At 48.7% G+C, this 12,780-nt stretch overlaps 1 protein-coding gene across 7 annotated transcripts in view; it reads right to left on the reverse strand.

Annotated features, from left to right (window-relative positions):
- Positions 1-12,780, reverse strand: part of Nr1h3 (nuclear receptor subfamily 1, group H, member 3) — a 19,490-nt gene that overhangs the window by 5,373 nt on the left and 1,337 nt on the right. For 2 of the 7 annotated variants that reach the window (XM_013029997.1, XM_013029998.1), the window contains exons 3-9: positions 10,856-11,023; positions 10,081-10,347; positions 9,635-9,843; positions 9,350-9,529; positions 9,035-9,134; positions 2,409-2,522; positions 1,203-1,886 (exon numbers count right to left, since the gene is read on the reverse strand). In XM_013029997.1, the coding sequence (XP_012885451.1) occupies positions 1,639-1,886; positions 2,409-2,522; positions 9,035-9,134; positions 9,350-9,529; positions 9,635-9,843; positions 10,081-10,347; positions 10,856-11,023 (1,286 nt within the window). In that variant the 3' untranslated portion in view covers positions 1,203-1,638. Of the gene's footprint in view, positions 1-1,202; positions 1,887-2,094; positions 2,190-2,408; positions 2,523-9,034; positions 9,135-9,349; positions 9,530-9,634; positions 9,844-10,080; positions 10,348-10,855; positions 11,024-12,780 lie in introns of those variants that run through there. The other 5 variants (XM_013030003.1, XM_013030004.1, XM_013030001.1 and 2 more) reach the window with 5 other exon arrangements.

Here is a 12,780-nt window from a genome sequence, read left to right on the forward strand (position 1 = left end):
CCCTCCTCGGACCCCCGCGGACTCCACGCCCCCCTCACGTCCCCTCAGGGCCTCCTCGAAGACCCGCTGCTCCCGAAGCCCCTTTTCCTCGCAGACGCCGCTTCTCCCCAGGACCGCCCCCTCCCTTCAAATACACGCTTAGGATCCCCACCCCCGCCCCCGGCCTGGACTCTCCTACCTCCCGGGTCTCGAGGAACCTGCCAGGCCACAGCGGGACGTGCCCGCGCCGCGCCGCGCCGCCCGCCCGCCCAGCGTGCCTCTGCCCCCGCGAGGCGCCCTGTCAGCGGGCGCCAGTTCCGCGTCTGGCCCGGGGGGCGGGGGGGGCGCGTACCACTCCGTTGCGGTGCGGGAGGGGGAGGCTGAGGGGGCCGGGGCCGTACCATTCACCGCGGAGGTGGGGGGGGAGGGGGGTCGTACCAAAAGGAGCGCGGAAAGGTGGGTCCGATCTTTGGAGGGAGGCAGCTTCTGCACACACCTATCAGTGAGGGAGTGGGTACGAGTTGGAAGGAGCTGGGCCAGCCCAGCGTCGCCGGGTGCCAAGGGGGGAGAACCCAAAAGGAATATCGCTTGTTTCGGTTGCTCAGAGAGATTTTAATTGGTCATGATCACAGATCCGTTTTAATGAAATACCTTTTAATCTGAAAGAAGATTAAACTGCCCCCGAGCACTTTCTATGCACCTCGTCAAAGCTCACCTGGCTCCATCCCCCCCCGCGCGCCGTTTGGAAGGGCTCGCCCGCCGGGACTGGAGAGCGGAATACCCGGCCGACGGAGCCTACCAATTTTGGGTGGCGGGGGTTGGGGGCGGGGACTGCGTTATCACCTACACCGGAGCGCACCACGGGCGAGGGGGGGCGTGAGCGGTGCCGCGGTGCCCACTGGGAAATGGAGTCCAGTCTCATAAGAGCTCCGCGGCTCAGGGCAACTTTCCCCCCTCCCGTCCCCACTCCACCGCTGCGCTTCCGGGGCTTCTGGTCCTGCAGGGTCTGGGGACCGGGAGGAGGGATTTTTCTGGTCCTAGGTCTTGCAGGTTGTGTGTCCTCTTTCATCCGCCAACGGAAAAACGCAGACATTATTCACGTGTGTGAGGTGCACAGCTGAGCTCTGAAGTTCCAACCTCTTCTTGCCCAAAGAAGGACCACCCGCTCCCACCTATCCCATCATCCCGGGAGAAGATAGGGCTAAGCCTCAGCATTTGTTTTCTATCAAGACTGCGCCGTGGAACTGTGAAATGAGGCTCCCTCTTACTGACAGCCTTGACTGAGTCTGGAGGCGGATCCTACAGGACACAGGCTTCCCCCTCTAGAGCCGAGTCCTCAGCCTTAATGCAGAAATTCTTTTCTCTCTGTATTTATCTCGGTCTTCCTGTTTCAAGTACCAGCCCCGAGGCGTTTATGGCCAAGCTGCAGAGTGACAGTGGAGAATATCTTTTGAGGTCCCCCTTGGGGGAAAAAAACAGGAAGTGGTGAAGGCAGAATGGGCAGGGCGCTGGAGAACCTTATGCAAAGTGGCCCATGGTTCATCCACTTGACTGGGTTAATACTGTCATCAGATGAAACATCATTTTAACAACATTCCCCTCCCCCTCACTCACTCACACACACACATACTCTCCAAAGCCACTGAGAAGCTCTTTCACCTAGCTCCCAGGACTATTTGCCCTTCTCAGTCTGTCCCACCCCATGGAGGCAGTTAGGGGTCCTCCAGCCACACAGCCCAGAACACAGAGGGAAAGAAGAGTCACTCGTGCACATCCCAGATCTCTGAGAGAAGCGGGGGGAGCTTTTTGTCCTGCAGGCGGAGCGCAAACACTTGCTCTGAGTGGACGCTGCTCAGTGTCCGGAGGCTCACCAGTTTCATTAGCATCCGTGGGAACATTAATCGGTCCTTAAGGAAAGAAAAGGGACAAGTGTGGTCTTTGGTTCTCTCAGGCAAGGAGATGCAAAGGCAGAGAAGTTAGGGAGACATGGATAATTGCCCATACTAGATGAAGGCCAAGAAGCACTTGCTTGAAGGGAAAATGTGTCAGGGAAGGGGACCCAAGGAGCAGAGGGGAAAGGGGAAGGGGACACCAGGACAGGATGACATGACTCACATGGGGGTGGTGGATGGAGACGTAGGCATGCAGGGCCTCCACATATGTGTGTTGCAGCCTCTCTACTTGGAGCTGGTCCTGCACGTTGGGCCGGTCTACAGGTGACCAACACAATTGAGGAGCAGATCTGGCCAGGGTTCTTAATTCCATACCCACAACGCAAAGTTAGGGACATCTCCCAGCCAACCTCTCCCACTTGGCTAAAAAACACAGCGTGGATTTTCACTCTATTCCTACCCTGGGGGAGGGGAGGGCCTGCAGCCTTCTTGCATGCAAGTCTCTTACTCAGTTTCCCTCTTGTCCCTCCTGCGCACCTGCAGAGAAGATGCTGATGGCAATGAGCAAAGCAAACTCTGCATCATTGAGTTGAAGCTCATTCATGGCTCTGGAGAAATCAAAGATGGGATTGATGAACTCCACCTGTAGTCCTAGAAAGAAACAAAGAAAGTGACAGGAACAGCAGGAACTTCCTCCAACTTCTCACCTTGAGGAGCCCCTAGGAACTCACAGATGTCTCCAGAGAGCTATGTAAGGGCAAGTTTTTTCACCTCTCTAAGCCTCTGCTGTGAAATACATTAGCTAATTGTTGTGATGATTAAATTATAAAGCATACAGAGATCTTAACACTGTTCTGGCTTATAGGTACTGAATTAAACAGTAACAATTTTGAGGAGAGAATATTTTTCATTTTGCTTTGTTTTGCTTGTCCTTTTTTGGTTTGATTTGGTTTGGTTTGATGACAGCGCCTTACTATGTAGTTGGGCTGGCCTTGAACTCTCTATCCTCCTCAGTCTCCTGAATGCTGAGATTACAGGTGTACACTCTACCTGGCTAAATTCTGTTAGAATTTTCAAGAATTCCATATTTCTAGAAATAGAGGCATTTATTACTTGTTTATAAAGAAGCGCACCTCTTCCTCTCCCCCCATGTTGCCCCCCCTTTATTTTGCGCTGGTTGTGTGGCTTGAGCCCAGGGCCTGGGCACTGTTCCTGAGCTTTTTTTCTCAAGGCTAGTACTTGAGCCACAGCTCCACTTCTGGCTTTTTGGTGGTTAACTGGAAAGAAGAGTCTCATAGATTTTCCTGCCTGATCTGGCTTCAAATCACAATCCTCTATCTCAGCCTCCGGAGTAGCTAAGATCAAAGGTATGAGCCATTAGTGCCTGCCTCCCTGCCTTTATTTCCCCCCTCCCTTTTTTTTTTTTTTAACTGGTAAACAGCTTTATCTGAATACTGGAGATAGTGGTTTTTCACACACACACACACAAATTTATTGATTGGGGTAATACAGAGAGTCATGAATGAGAAAAGGACACTAAGGATTTAAATAAGGGAAAAAAAAAAAAGGTTGAGGGGAAACAAAAGGTTATTTTCACCAGTATAGAGTCACATTATAGCATCGACAGAATTCTCTTGTCTATTTTTGATACAGAACTTGATATCACTCTACCTAACTTGGTAAGGCTTTCAGTAGCAAAAGTATAAAAACAGAACAGAACAAAAGCCAAGCCTCTCAGTTTACAGAGGGTTTTGTTTTTTGTTTTATTTTGTTAGAATTGGGAAAGAGGCTGGGAATGTGGCTTAGTGGTAGAGTGCTTGCCTAGCATCCATGAAGTCCTGGGTTCAATTCCTCAGTACCACATAAACAGAAAAAGCTGGAAGTGGCGCTGTGGCTCAAGTGGTAGATTGCTAGCCTTGAGCACAAATAGGCTCAGGCCCAGGCCCTGAGTTCAAGCTCCAGGACTGGCAAAAAAAAAAAATTCAAAATACACTCTGAGTGTGAGGGGCAGGGAGAGAGAGAGGAAGAGAGAGAGAAAAAAACCTGGAGCTTGAACTCAGAGCCTTACACTCTCATTCTTTTTCTTTTTCACTCAAGACTGATGCTCCATGCCTCCAATTATGGTTTTTGCAGGTTAATTGGAGATAAGAGTCTCAAGCATTTTTGTGCCTGGGCTGGCTTTGAACCAAAATCCTTAGATCTCAGCCTCCTGAGTAGCTAGAATTATAGGATGAGCCACTGGCACCCAGCTGCAAGTTCCAGTCTTTTCATACTTCTACCCATACACAATTATCCAGTCAAGAATGCAGTAAAAGTTCCCCCCACCCCCAGAAACTTTCCAACAATACAGTTGCACAATATGGGGTTTTCTTACTATAAGAAAAAATATAAATTATACATACCATATTCTCATTCATACTTTGTAATGTAAAATATTGTAACATTTCATGTGTCACATCCCAGAGGGATGAATTCAGTAATGTGGCTGAGACTATAGACTCCAGTGCCAGAATGTCAGGATTTGAATCCTGGCTCTGTCGTAAAGAAATGCTGGGATTTATGTGACTTGGGGCAAACTAACTTCTGGGCCTTGGTTTTCCCTTCTGCAAAATGGAGATAATTATAGAACCTACCTCATAAAGTCTTCGAGATACTTGTGACGTATGTGGTATTTTAGTAGGTGTTTGTTAAGCAAGAAATTTAATGGAACCAGTCTTCCTTCAGAGAAAACAACTAACATCAACATGACATAAGGCCGTGGCCTGTAGAGGACACTTCTCCCATAGTTGGTCTCTGCACCCCACACAGTTTTCTAGGCTGCTTTCTCAGACTAATTTTAAGCAACCACTTGGCCCCTAGAGACTTCTTAGTCACTTCTTGAAGTTCTTTTACCCTGATGTTTATCAAGTGTGTTAATGTGTTGACTGGGCAAACCCAATTTAACAAAGCTCTAACATATATGCAAAAGCCCCTCTGTACAACTACAGAAAAGGTTCTAAGATGGAGTTATGCATACAAGGGTCTGCTAAAGCTGAACAGGTGAATACTTCAAATGGTATCAGTCCACATCATTGGTCATCCATTGCTCACAATGTGCAGTAGTGAATGCAAAGGGGAAAGAGTCCTAACAAAGTAGAGCACCATCCTTTTCCCCAAGGCCTTACAGAGGAAATAAGAAAGTTAAATACAGTCAGTGACATTGAAACTGGTTAAATAGCCAATGTGGTGACACATTTCTATAATCCCAGCTATTCCAGAGGTAAAGACAGGAGGATCACCAATATGAGGCCAATCTGAGCAAAGTAAGTGGTAAGACCTTATCTCAAAAACAAAGACAGGGGATGGGAGGGTGGCTCAGTGGTAGAGTGCTTGCTTTGAAGGCATGAGGCCCTGGGTTTGATTCCTCAGTACCACATAAGCAGAAAAAGCCTGAAGTGGCACTGTGGCTCAAGTGGTAGGGCACGAGCCTTGAGCTGAAGAGCTCAGGGACAGCGCCCAGGCCCAGAGTTCAGGCCCCACAAGCAACAACAACAACAACAAAACAAAGACAGGGTTGGTGGAGGATCGAGGGAAAGCTCACATGATAAAGCACTTGCCTAATACATGCAAGGTCCTGGGTTCAATCCCCAGCACTACAAAAAAAAAAAAAAAAGTATTTAGTTAGACAGATAAACCTGCTTTAAAAAAAAAGAACTTAAGCCGGGCACTGGTGGCTTATGCCTGTAATCCTAGCTACTCAGGAGGCTGAGATCTGAGGATTGCAGTTCAAAGCCAGCCCGGGCAGGAGAAACCGTGAGACTCCTATCTCCAATAAACCACCAGAAAACCGGAAGTGGCGCTGTAGCTCAAGTGGTAGAGCACTCGCCTTGAGCTGAAGAGCTGAGGGACAGTGCCCAGGCCCAGAGTTCAAGCCCTACGACAGACAAAAAAAAAAAAAGAACTTAAACCAGGTCCTGGTAGTTTATGCCTATAATCATAATCTATACAGGAGATCTGAGAATTGTGGTTCAAAGCTAGCATGGGCAGAAAATTTCCCAAGATTGTTATATCCAATCCATCAGCAAAAAGCCAGAAGTAGCTGGGTGCTGGTGGCTCTGTAATCCTAGCTACTCAGGAGGATCTCAGATCTGAGGATCATGGTTTAAAGCCAGCAGAGGCAGGAAAGTCCAGAAGACTCATCTCCAATAAACCACCAGAAAACCCAAAGTGGCCCTGTGGTTCAAGGGGTAGAGCGCTATCCTGGAGCTGAAGAGCTGAGGGACAGCGCCCAGGCCCACAGTTCAAGCCCCATGACTGACAACAGCAACAACAACCAAAAAACCCACCAACTTATAGCAGGATATGGTGGTACATACATGTCATCCCAGCTGAGTGGAGAGTTAAAGGCTTACCTGAGCTATAAGTGAAAATTTGTTTCAGAGGAAAGAGAAGAGAAGAGAAAGAAGGGAGGGAGGGAGGAAGGAACGAGAGAGGGAAGGAGGGAGGGAGAGAAGGAAGGAAGGAGGCAAGGGGGAAAGGAGGGTTGGGCTCTCCCAGCAGGATGTCTGGAGCCTCCCCCCCACCTTCCCCAACAGATAAAAAGAGAGAAAAAAGCAGTCTTTAAGAAGGTGCAGATTAAGATAGCACAAGCTGGGTGCAGGTCACTCAGACTTGTAATCCTAGCGAGTCAGGAGGCTGAGATCTGAGGATCACAGTTTGAACCAGCCTAGGCAGTAAAGTCCATGAGACTCTCCAACTAACCACCAGAAAAACTGGAAGTGTCTCTTTGGCTCAAAGTGGTAGCATACTAGCCTTGAGTGAAAAAGCTCAGGGTCAGTGCCAGGCCCTGGGTTCAAGCAGCTTGATGGACAGGAAAAATAAAAAAGATAGCACAAGTCCAGAAATGCTGACAAAGGACTGGAACTGGGAAGAGTTTAGAAGAGGTTTCTGAAGAAGGAGGAGACTAAGGAGCTTTGGGACAATTGCCATTTGGGGAAAAGGTACTTGAGTAGAGAAGGGGTCAGGGCTGGGCTTTAAAGTGAGGAGATGCCATCAAATCATCCATTAGTTGCTCATACATTCACTCCATGCTTCGTGTTCAAAGCAATGGAAATCAACAGAGCTCTGCTCTATCCTCAATTAAGGGAGACTTTCCTAGAAAGCTCATTGGGTGGCTCACATTGGGACAGGAGGCACATGAGCTGGAGTAAGTCACCAGAAATCAGAGAGGACTTTATGAACTCTAGCTTAGAACCAAGGATCTCACAGCCCTGAGAATGGAGTGTTTGCTATATTTCACAGATCCTCAGCTTGGGGCTGGGAAGGTGGCTCAGTGGTAGAGCACTTGCCTTGCATGCCTGAGGCCCTGGGTTTGATTCCTCAGCACCACCTAAGCAAAAAGAAAAAAGCCAGAGGTGGCACTGTGGCTCAAGTAGTAGAGCGCTAGCCTTGAGCTGAAGAGCTGAGGGACAGCGCCCAGGCCCAGAGTTCAGAGTTCGGGCCCCACGATCAGACCAAAAAACAAAAAAACAAACAAACCACAGATCCTCAGCTGTTAAGCCACTTTGTCTCCTATTAAACCTCATTTCTAGTCCTTCTAGGATTTCCTCAGCCTTCCATCCTTTCCCATCTTTCATTCCCCCAACCACAAACATTACCAACAGCAGAAAACCTCCTCTGCTTAACCCCAAGCAAGCATCAGACTTCAAGCATGTGAATCAGTTCTTAAAGAAAATACTACAGACAAAAGAAGAGGGTAGGCACAGTCACTGCTCCCTTATACCTGTAGCATCTGCCATGTTTCAACTGCAGTTCTACAGCTCATCAGAAACAGCGAGAAAAGAATAGGGGGTAGTGAACCTGATGATCCTTCAAAAACACATCAGAAAAAAATTTGTTCACTATTGAAAGTTTTAGTGCAAGCCAGGCACGAGTGGCTCATTCCTATAATCCTAGCTACTCAGGCAGCTGAAATCTGAGGATTGAGGTTCATAGCCAGTCAGGACAAATAAACCCAAGAGACTTATCTCCACATAACCAACATAATACCAGATGTAGAGGTGTGGCTCAAGGAATGGAGGGCCAATGGAGAGCAAAATAGCCAAGCGAGTGCACAAGGCCCTGAGTTCAAGTCCCAGTACTGGCACACATGAAGAGGAAAATAAAGAGGAAAAAGGGAATTTGGAAGAAGAGGAGGAAGAAGAAGGGGAGGAGGAAGAAAGTAGTTTAGTGCAGTGGTTTCCAATTTTTTTTCCAGCTATAAAATCTTTTTTAGAAAAATGGTACCAGAGCCACAAGAGTGAACACAGATTTTAGTGGCCTTCTTGTTTGATTAAAGTATGGATGAATGGTGCTGGGAAGGTGGCTCAGTGGTAGAGCGCTTGCCTTGCATGCCTGAGGCCCTGGGTTCGATTCCTCAGCACCACATAAGCAAAAAGAAAAAAGCCGGAAGTGGCACTGTGGCTCAAGTGGTAGAGTGCTAGCCTTGAGCTGAAGAGCTGAGGGACAGCGCCCAGGCCCAGAGTTCAGGCCCCACGACTGGACCCCCCCAAAAAAAAAGTATGGATGAAGGCTATTTGTCTGTCTGCCTCTGTCTCCCCTAAACTGATGCTTCCATAAACTCACCAGATTATATAGGACACAGTTTGAAAATAATTAGCTTAGCCATAAGCTGGTGGCTTATGCCTGTAATCCTAGCTACTCAGGAGGCTGAGCTCGAGGATCGTGGCTCAAAGCCAGCCTGGGCAGAAAAGTTCCTATGAGACTTATCTCCAATTAACCACTCAAAACAGGAAGTAGCACTGTGGTCAAGTGGTAGAGTGCTAGCCTTGAGCACAAAGAAGCTTAGAGCTAGTGCCCAGGCAAAGAAAGAAAAAGAAAGAAAGAAGGGAAGAAAGAAAGAAAGAAAGAAGGGAGGGAAGGAGGGAGGGAGGGTGGGAGGGAGGGAGGAAGGAAGGAAAGAAAGAGAAAGAAAAGACTTAGTTTAATACAATAGAGGACAAGGGTCTATTTGGAGCAGTTGAGAGAGGCCTATCAGCATTTCAATTTTCTCTTTTGGCAAACCAGACTGAGTCTTCCCTTTACTACCACCAAAACCTCAGGCTCATGGCTCTGTAATCACAATGGGCCTGGTGACTAAAGCAGCTGTCCTCCCAACCCAGTCCCTCTGCCATCTCAGCTCTCACCTGCTTTGGCAAAGTCTTCCCGGTTATAACTGAAATCCTTGAGAAAGGTGATACTCTCACTGCCAGGGTTGTACCTCCGAGATGTCTCTAGAAGCATCACCTGCACACAAATAGCAGCTCTCAAAAAGGGATGAGGAGGGCTGATGGTGGTGCATGGCCCTTCCAGGGAAGGTTCATTTCCCCTATCCCTGCTTCCCAGTGAGTTGGGATCTTCTAGCTAGACATCTGGTGCTTCCCCCCCCACACACACACACACCTCCCTTGACAGATAATCCCATTCTGCTTTTCCCATCATCCCTTGCTCTTTCCAGCCACCTCAATTGCAGAGGTCTTCAGCAAAGCGATTTGGTCCTCCCGGCTGAGCTGAAGGAAGCCAGGGAGCTGTTTGGCAAAATCAACAATCTCCTGCACGGAAACGATGGCCAGCTCTGTGAAGTGGGCAAAGCGCTGCTGACGTGCTTCCCGGCTCTGGGGATCTGGTGCCATGGGCCACGGCTACCCGGAGGGAGGAGAGGGAAAAAGCAAACTGCTTTCAGTTGGCCATGGAGAAGCCAGCTGGAGCCTCGGGTCCAGCCACCTCTCCCCAGGCCGGGCCAGTACCGTGACTCGAAGTCGGTCAGAAAAGGAGCGCCTGTTACACTGTTGCTGGGCGGCCACCAGCTTCTCAATCATGCCCAGCTGCTCAGGGCTGAGCTGCGGCAGGACTTGGGGAGGTGAGGAAGCTCTTGGGGGTACAGATGTGGTCTGAGCCTGTTCCTCTTCTTGTCGCTTCAGTTTCTTTAGACGGATCTGTTCCTCTGACAGAACACCTAAGGACGGGGCCAGATGTGAGCATGGGAGAAGGAGGGGGAGGGAAGCAAAAATGGGGTGGGGAACGTGTGTGTGTGTGTGTGTGTGTGTGTCAGAGCTCTAGAACTGCAGAGAGTGTTGGGTAAAAGCAAGGAAGAGATTTCAATCTGTTTAGAGATGCAGATATCTGCCCTCATATCTGCCACCCTTCTGTCTCATCAGTCTCTCCCTCCCCACCCCCCATGCCAAGCACTCACACTCTTCTCGCATGCCCGCCTGGCGGCATTTGCGAAGCCGACACTCCTGGCACTTGCGACGCATGTAGGTGTCCATGGGGCAATGGCCGCCACTGTGGCAGACATAGCGAGCTCCTTTGATGACACTGCGGCGGAAGAATCCTTTGCAGCCCTCACAGCTCAGCACGTTGTAGTGGAAGCCAGAGGCCTTGTCCCCGCACACACTGCACAGCTCATTCCCCAGCATTTTGGGGGCTGGCCCCTTTTTCCGTTTTTGTGGACGGAGCTCTGGATTCAGAGAAGAGTTTCAAGCGTCTCTCCAATTCAGTAACTGCCCTGGGCACTCGGTTCCCTTCATCATATACAGTCTATTTTCTCTTACTCCCTTTCTCTCTCTCTTTTCAGATGGGGTCTTGTTTTGTTGCCTAAGTTGGCCTTGAACTCCTGGGATCAAGCATCTTCCTGCTTCAGCCACCAGAGTAGCTGGGAGTACAGGCTTGTACTGCAGTGTCTGGTTTTATCTCTTTATTATAAGAACAGTTCTCATTCACTAAAAGCCCTTTGTCTTAGGAATAGTATGAGCCCTTTCTATGCACTGTTGACACTATAATTGTTCTTGTCATTTTACAAATAAGAAAACGGAGAGGAAAACAAAAATTCATGCTCAGATCACTCAAGTCTAGCTGACCTCAAGCCTTTGGACCTAGCCATGATATTATAAAAATAAAGGGACCCACATTACCTGTTCCCTCCTACTCCAGCCCCTATTCCCTACAAATAAAGAGAATCTCCTCACCTGTGGGCTCCGTAAGCAGGGCAGTGCGCTCTTCTGCCTCCAGCCGCAGGCCCAAAGGGCCCCCAGCAGATGGAGGCATCCTGGAATCCTCTCTAAGGAAGGTGCTGCCTCCTTGGGCCTGGCTGCTTGCATCTTGGGTGTCTGGCTCCCACAGTTCCACTGCAGAGTCTAAGCCCAAAAGAGACACAAGACAGTCTGGTTCTATCCAGGCTCCATTCTCCAAGCATTCTGGCTGTGAAACTGCAAGCCTTTCTACAAGGGTAGAGCTCATGTGTAGGGATTCTAGGGTTTTATGGGCTCTAGGACTGGTGAGACCTGTCCATCAAGACCTCCAATGAAGATGTTAACCTTTACCCCCTTGGGATGGGCCAGAAGGGGCTCACTTCAGTGATAAAACCAAAGTCTTAAAAGCCAGAGCTAGGTTAGCACTAGATTTGCCAGCTCTCCTCAGCAGCAAACCCAGATTGAAGCGACCTGGACAGGAGTATATTCATAAATTAAAAACCAGAGCCAGAGCTGGGTACCAGTGACTCCAAGTCCAATTAAGCAGCAAAAAGGCAGCCTGGAGGTGTGGCTCAAGTGGTAGAGCACTGCTATTCATGAGCAAGAAAGCCAAGCAACTGTGAGACCCTGATTTCAAGCTCGTTTAGGCAAAATAAAAAAAAAAAAGAAAAAAAGAAAAAGGAAACCAGAGTCTGGGCAGAGGTGGTCTGACCAGGAGGCAAGCAACACCAAGAAGAGCTCTGCACTGGGCTCTGGAGGAAGGCAGAACACTAGTAAAGAAGGCTGGGGGACTGGGAAGGTAGCTCAGTGGTAGAGCACTTGCCTTGCATGCCTGAGGCCCTGGGTTCGATTCCTCAGCACCACATAAGCAAAAAGAAAAAAGCCAGAGGTGGCACTGTGGCTCAAGTAGTAGAGCGCTAGCCTTGAGCTGAAGAGCTGAGGGACAGCGCCCAGGCCCAGAGTTCAGAGTTCGGGCCCCACGATCAGACCAAAAAACAAAAAAACAAACAAACCACAGATCCTCAGCTGTTAAGCCACTTTGTCTCCTATTAAACCTCATTTCTAGTCCTTCTAGGATTTCCTCAGCCTTCCATCCTTTCCCATCTTTCATTCCCCCAACCACAAACATTACCAACAGCAGAAAACCTCCTCTGCTTAACCCCAAGCAAGCATCAGACTTCAAGCATGTGAATCAGTTCTTAAAGAAAATACTACAGACAAAAGAAGAGGGTAGGCACAGTCACTGCTCCCTTATACCTGTAGCATCTGCCATGTTTCAACTGCAGTTCTACAGCTCATCAGAAACAGCGAGAAAAGAATAGGGGGTAGTGAACCTGATGATCCTTCAAAAACACATCAGAAAAAAATTTGTTCACTATTGAAAGTTTTAGTGCAAGCCAGGCACGAGTGGCTCATTCCTATAATCCTAGCTACTCAGGCAGCTGAAATCTGAGGATTGAGGTTCATAGCCAGTCAGGACAAATAAACCCAAGAGACTTATCTCCACATAACCAACATAATACCAGATGTAGAGGTGTGGCTCAAGGAATGGAGGGCCAATGGAGAGCAAAATAGCCAAGCGAGTGCACAAGGCCCTGAGTTCAAGTCCCAGTACTGGCACACATGAAGAGGAAAATAAAGAGGAAAAAGGGAATTTGGAAGAAGAGGAGGAAGAAGAAGGGGAGGAGGAAGAAAGTAGTTTAGTGCAGTGGTTTCCAATTTTTTTTCCAGCTATAAAATCTTTTTTAGAAAAATGGTACCAGAGCCACAAGAGTGAACACAGATTTTAGTGGCCTTCTTGTTTGATTAAAGTATGGATGAATGGTGCTGGGAAGGTGGCTCAGTGGTAGAGCGCTTGCCTTGCATGCCTGAGGCCCTGGGTTCGATTCCTCAGCACCACATAAGCAAAAAGAAAAAAGCCG

Source organism: Dipodomys ordii, unplaced genomic scaffold (genome assembly GCF_000151885.1).
Source record: "Dipodomys ordii isolate 6190 unplaced genomic scaffold, Dord_2.0 Scaffold125, whole genome shotgun sequence".
NCBI classification, from domain to species: domain Eukaryota; kingdom Metazoa; phylum Chordata; class Mammalia; order Rodentia; family Heteromyidae; genus Dipodomys; species Dipodomys ordii.